The sequence below is a fragment of the Melopsittacus undulatus genome, chromosome 4 (assembly GCF_012275295.1).
Source record: "Melopsittacus undulatus isolate bMelUnd1 chromosome 4, bMelUnd1.mat.Z, whole genome shotgun sequence".
In the NCBI taxonomy this organism is placed as follows: Eukaryota; Metazoa; Chordata; class Aves; order Psittaciformes; family Psittaculidae; genus Melopsittacus; species Melopsittacus undulatus.
In genome coordinates, this window is record NC_047530.1 from 14,902,930 (window position 1) to 14,909,389 (window position 6,460).

General features: G+C 55.3%; 1 protein-coding gene across 1 annotated transcript; it reads left to right on the top strand.

Annotated features, from left to right (window-relative positions):
• Positions 1-2,762: 2,762 nt before the first annotated feature.
• On the top strand, positions 2,763-5,649 carry BMP4 (bone morphogenetic protein 4). The gene is made up of 3 exons (XM_034061941.1): positions 2,763-2,889; positions 3,292-3,668; positions 4,617-5,649. Exons 2-3 carry the CDS (start codon positions 3,299-3,301, stop codon positions 5,456-5,458), a joined length of 1,212 nt encoding a protein of 403 aa, XP_033917832.1. The 5' UTR covers positions 2,763-2,889; positions 3,292-3,298; the 3' UTR covers positions 5,459-5,649.
• The last annotated feature ends 811 nt before the right edge of the window (positions 5,650-6,460 follow it).

Sequence of the window (6,460 nt, forward strand, 5' to 3'; positions counted from 1 at the left end):
GCATTCACTTTTTGGGTTGGAATATATAACACACTCGGTTGTTTAGTGTGCCTGGACCGAATTCAGCCTATGTGTAACTCCATGGGCTCGAGCAGAAGCAGCGTTCAAGGTGAATTACTCTCTATGGGGCTGAGGAAATACAGCTTCTGTAGGAATTCATTTCAGTTCCCTCTGTAAATGCTACCCTATTTCCATCCACGGTTATTCCTTTGTGGTTTGGGTTATGTATTTACATTTTACGGAATAAATACTACAGCTTTCCCCATGACTAACAATTCTTAGTAACCAATAAGCTACTCAAATACACTATTGCCTCCTACAAGAGCCTAAACCACACTTCTCTCCTCTGGCTTTCTGTCCTCAGCTGGCCACCTCCTTGCACAGAGGTTAACCAGCATTACTTCAGTGACTTTTGGATTCGGGTTTAAAGGCATGGCTTAGGAGAGCAGGCACGGGATGCCATGGGACTGAATTCCTCAGTGACAAACGTTTCAAACACGACCCCTCTCTGATCCTAACAATGTCTGACCAAGGTCTTCAGACAAAGAATGTAACATATTGCTGCTGCTCCCACAAAGAGGGAGCGAGTTGCTTTTCCAGATCCAGAGGTCTGTTTTAAGAGCAGTGCTATACAGGCCCTTGCGTAAACTTTGTTTATAGACTGGAGTATTTTCAATGAAAATGTTATTTAACTTTAAAAAGTTGCACAGCAGCTACTCCAAAAATTGTTTTTCCTTGTTAAAAATAACACACAGTGTGATACATTTGAAATGGCGATAGCAATATTTCACAGATTCTGATGGATTCATAGTCCAAATACCTTGCTAACAGATGTTTCTTTTAAACTCCGAGTGATGTAGGAATAACTCAGAGATATTACAGTGTCAGCACTGCCTTTTATCTGTGCGTGTCCTTTCGGTGACATCCCTGAGCTTTTCTAATGCATGGGTCAGGTCGGAGCTCAAAGTGAAGGGAAATATTAAAAGAAGTCATATCTGATTGTGTGTGAGTTCTGGGGCAGTGTTGTGAGGGAGTGCTGTGAGCTTCCGCACCCTTGGGCACAGTGGCCTGGTGGTTTGTGGGAACCAGCTGGTTCATGGTCATTGTTTCTGAGCTGGCTTTTGGTTGTGGTTAATTGATGAACTTAGGAGTTCCTGTGGCCACTCCACGATCATATCTTTCAGTCTCATAAATTAACTAACTTTTCTCTCTGTGGATGACAGTTTGCCCAACACAAAGGGACAGAAAGACAATATTTGAATACTCTGGTGAAGTTAGCTTTATTTATTGTGGGTCATTCAGTCCACTCTCTCTCCAAAGTGTGTGCTCTTCATTAGGGGTCTTTCATAGAATCATAGAATCACAGCTTAGACTGGAAGAGACCTTAAAGCTCATCCAGTCCCAACCCTCTGCTATAGGCAGGGACACCCTCCACTAGACCAGGTTGCTCAAAGCCCTGTTCAATCTGGCCTTGAACACTGCCAGGAATGGGGCAGCCACAGCTTCTCTGGGCAACTTCTGCCAGTGCCTATACCTAGTCTAAATCAGTTTAAAGCCTTTCCCCTTGTCCTATCCATATAGGCACTGGTCAAAGCCCCTCTCCAGCTTTCTTGTCAGCTTCTTTAGGCACTGGAAGCTGCTCTAAGGTCTCCCAGGAGCCTTCTCTACTCCATGCTGAACAACCCCAGCTCTCTCTGCCTGTCTCCATAGGAGACGTGTTCTAGGCCTCTGAGCATCTTCATTGCCTCCTCTGGACCAGGATCTACCTTCTCCATGTATTGTTCATATATCACTTCCAGTGTGCCCACTTGAAGTGTGCAAGTGGCAGACTAGCCTGTCCAAGCCCAACCTGTGAGCAGCCTCCAGCCTGGGGAAGCCTGCCTGTTGGTCTCAATCCCAAAGCTGGCCCAGGGCAACGCCAGAGTTGAACTGTGGAGCATCCTTCCTCCAAGAGACTCCTGTTCGTGCCCCTCTGGAGCAACCAAGTTGTGGCCGCACACAGCCCAAGCTGGCTTTGGCAAGGTGCCTGCTTCTCATCCAGGTGGGGGTCTGGGAACCTGGTGGGCAGGAAACGTGGACAGTTATTCTGGCATCCATGGAGGGAAGGGGGAGGAGGAGGGTGGGAAAACCCAGAGGGCGAGTGGGAACCCAGACAAGGAGCAGGCATAATCCACGGGCCTGACAGCGGAGCCCCCGAGAGCCCCTCGCCGTCCCTTCCTCCGTGCAGCTGCTTCTCATTCCCAGGCGCTACCCCCTTTCTCCTCGGGGGAGAGGCGCTGCCCGAGTTTCTCTTGCCCGAGCTCCCCCTCCGGACCCGGCTCCTCCGCGGGTCCCACCCGGGGCCCCCACACCGACGGTGCTCGCGGTCCTGCGGAGAGACCGAGGGGCAGGAGGGGCCGCGGGTTGCGCCGGTCCCCCGGGGATGCACCTGAGCGGAGCGGAGGTCTCTCTTCCCCCTCCCCACTCCGGGGACAGCGCTGCCGGGTCCCACACCCGCCGCAGCTCAGCCCCAGCACCGCCGGGTCCCGACTCCGGGAGCAGCCCCCTCCCCTGCCGGCCGCCCCCGGTGCTCCCCTCCCCGGGGCGGCGGGCGCCGAGGGCCCGGAGCCTGGCGCGGGCGGCGGGGCGGGCAGGGCCGTCCCCCGCGGGGCCGGGCCGGGCGGGGGCAGGGGCGGGCCGGGCCGGGCCGGGCCGGGCGGCGGGGAGCGGGGCTCCACGTGACTGCGGGGCCGGCAGAAAACCGGGGCCGGCGGCGGCGGCGGCCGCACTGCGCCCGGGCGGCGATCGCGGGAGGCGCTCGGCAGCCGCTGCCCCGAGGCTTTCGGCGCGCTGGGTCCGGGCTGGCTCTCCAGAATCATGGACTGTGCTGATATGCCTTGCTTGCTGTCAGTGAGTACAGCCTCTTCTTCCTCGGCTCCGCTCTTCGCCGCTGTTTTCAGCGCGGTTCTGCATTTTAGGGATTCTTAAAACTTTGTTTCGTCGCGGTCCCCGTTCCCGGGGTCCGGCGGCGGGACGCGAACCTGAGGCCGCCTTGCGTGCTGAGCCGAGCGCCCCTTCCCCGTGGGGAGCCGGGGCCCTGCCGCAGCTTCGTCCGCACCCGGCGGGGTTGGGATCGGGATGCGCCAGAGACTGGTCGGCCCTCGGGGGCTGCGGGCGGCGCACGGCTGCACCGGGGCTGCTTCTAGTGTCGTTTTGCCCCTTAAGTTTATTTGGAAGAGGAGGAGGAGGAAGGGGGGTTGCTTCTCATGCTGACTTTACTTGTTGTTTGTTGTTGCGTTTTTTACCCCCCAGAGACACCATGATTCCTGGTAACCGAATGCTGATGGTCATCCTACTATGCCAAGTCCTGCTAGGAGGTACGAACCATGCTAGCCTGATACCGGAGACCGGCAGGAAGAAAGTCGCAGAACTTCAGGGACAAGCCGGATCCGGACGCCGCTCTGCCCAAAGCCATGAACTCTTGCGGGGTTTCGAAACAACTCTGCTGCAGATGTTTGGGCTGCGAAGGCGGCCTCAGCCCAGCAAGTCAGCCGTCATTCCTAGTTATATGCTGGATCTCTATCGACTCCAGTCTGGAGAAGAGGAGGAAAGTCTCCAGGAAATTAGCCTGCAGTACCCTGAGCGATCGACCAGCCGGGCAAACACCGTGAGGAGTTTCCACCATGAAGGTCAGTGATGGGAGGAGGTAAATTCCCAGCCCCGGTAGCGATCGGGATTTCCTTGCGTTTGGAAGCTCGCAAATGCTTTTAGCAGCAGGACGACCCCAGCCCTAACTTTACGGGAGGAAAACCGACCCCCCCCCCCCCGGCTGCCGTGTGCGGGTGACAGGCACGCTGCTCCCTGTGTTTTCCAGCATCCTGTGCTTAACCCGAGCTTGACCGTATTTTGAGGTGCTTTCGCTTCTGTTGACAACAGCGAGTTTCCTGCAGTGCCTCTGCCGCGGGGTCACTCCCTGGGCTCGCGTGGATTTAATGGCTCTGGATCGGATGCAGGAGTAAAGCGAGGGCGGGATCTCGCCCCTGGTGTGTTTCTTTTGAACTATCAAAGCAGTTGCTGCCTGGGTTTGCTCTTAAGGGGCGAAAAAAATAAAAAAAATAAAACCCTACTCGAATTTAATACTTACAGCTGTGTGTTTATAAGGTTTATTCAATAGGCCCTTGTAATCTGATCCAAATGTTTCCTAGCGGATGTTTCTTTTCCAAAGTAAATCTGAATTATTAATCCAGCCGCATCATTACTGCGTTGGAATTTGCTTCTCCTTCTCCCCCTGCTCCCCGTAACAAGGCACCTCTGTGCTCCGTGGCGCTGCACCTTGCCGGGGAGGTGATTTTAGGGAAACTGGGGGTAGAAGAAAAGGGAGAAAGCCTCCCCGAAAGGGGAAGTGAGACTGAAAGGGGTGACCCGGTGCAGGCGCAGGCATGCGGGGGTGAGCGAGCGGTGCTGGGGCAGGATCTGCTCCGGGTCTGGCCGGGAGGGATGCGCTGGGGAGCAGAGAGGAGCCGGTGAAGCGAGGGTGCGAACTGTGGTTGCGCCGCAGGCTGTGGCTGAATGCCCCGAGGCTGATGTGTTCTTGTTTGGTTTTTGTACCGCTTCCCTCCCGTCCTGCTCCCCTCCAGAGCACCTGGAGACCGTGCCGGGTCCCAGCGAAGCGCCCAGGGTCCGGTTCGTCTTCAACCTCAGCAGTGTGCCGGAAAACGAGGTGATCTCGTCGGCGGAGCTGCGGCTGTACCGGGAGCAGGTGGAGGAGCCGAGCGCGGCGTGGGAGAGGGGCTTCCACCGGATAAACATTTACGAAGTGATGAAGCCGCTGTCGGAGCGCGCTCAGGCCATTACGCGCCTGTTGGACACGCGTCTGGTGCACCACAACGTGACGCGCTGGGAGACCTTTGATGTGAGCCCGGCTGTGATCCGGTGGACCAAGGACAAGCAACCGAACCACGGACTGGTGATCGAGGTGACGCACCTCCACCACGCACAGACTCATCAGGGCAAACACGTCAGGATTAGCCGATCTTTACCTCAAGGGCACGGGAACTGGGCTCAGCTCCGGCCGCTCCTGGTCACTTTTGGGCACGACGGGCGAGGCCACGCACTGACCCGCAGAGCCCGCCGGAGCCCCAAGCACCAGCGTTCCCGCAAGAACAAAAAAAACTGCCGCCGCCATGCCCTCTATGTGGATTTCAGTGACGTGGGCTGGAACGACTGGATCGTGGCACCCCCGGGGTACCAGGCGTTTTACTGCCACGGGGACTGCCCCTTCCCTCTGGCCGACCACCTCAACTCCACGAACCATGCCATCGTGCAGACGCTGGTGAACTCCGTGAACTCCAGCATCCCCAAGGCCTGCTGCGTGCCCACGGAGCTGAGCGCCATCTCCATGCTCTACCTGGATGAGTATGACAAGGTGGTCCTGAAAAACTACCAGGAGATGGTGGTGGAGGGGTGCGGGTGCCGCTGACCCCCTTCCCTGCCACCCTCTCCTTCCCTTCTCTCACCCTCCCATCCCACCCCAGAACTGCTTGCTATAGCTGGACTCTTCTCTAAACTAAATGTTCACCTTGACCTTATTTATGACTTTATGTGCAAATGTTTTTGACAATAATGATCATATATTTTGACAAAATATATTTATAACTACATATTAAAAGAAAAAATAAAATGAGTCATTATTTTAAAGGTAAATGCATTTTTTGTCTCCCGTCTCAGGGTGCTGCTGAGGCTGTGCTGGCTGGGAGTCCAGCAGGGAACAACACCTTCTTCTTCCCCCTTTCCCTCCCCCGTGCTCTCCCTTCATCCCTTTTCTCCTTAAAGGCTTTGAAAATTTCAGTCTTTCTATTTTTCGCCGAGGTACCGCGATCCCCTGTGCCGGGGCTGCGCCACGTGGGAGATAAGGGTCCCTGGAGATTAAGAGCTGCTTCTCTCTGTTGCTGGGGATAGAGCCGACCTTGCTAACCTGGCCCAAGCCTTTGCAAAGCAACCCACCAAACATGCATTTGAAAAGAAGGTGAAGATTTACCCGAGGGCTTTATGCTAAACCCACTGGGTTTTTTACCCTTCCTCTGTCTTCAGGATTCCCCAGGTTTTAAAACTATTAACATTTCCCCCCCCAACTCCCCCCCCCTTTCCCCTTCCCACTGGAGATTGACTTCTTTGGGAAGCTTCAAAGGTTTGCACGGGTCCTTTGAAGATCAAATCGCCCCATTACAATGCCAAAAAAGAGAGAGAGGGGAAAAAAAGGTATCTGCAACGGTTAAATATGTGTTTGCTAATAGCTACCTGTGCTGTGTCGTTTCCAAATTGCTTCCGAGCAGGAAGGTGATCAGACCTGAGCAGGTACGGTTGGAGGTATCTAGGGCCTGAAAGCTCTGGCTCAAATGCACCTGATTGACTGTCTTTGGCTTGGGAAATAGGGAGCTGTGCCCTGGGCTGGGTGGCACAGCAGGGTATGTGCATGGGGCTT

Excerpts from the sequence above, each read along its gene's own strand:
- BMP4 (XM_034061941.1), top strand. The coding sequence starts at position 3,299 with ATGATTCCTGGTAACCGAATGCTGATGGTCATCCTACTATGCCAAGTC. Across the intron at positions 3,669-4,616 it reads GAGGAGTTTCCACCATGAAG|AGCACCTGGAGACCGTGCCG; the intron begins GTCAGTGATGGG and ends GCTCCCCTCCAG.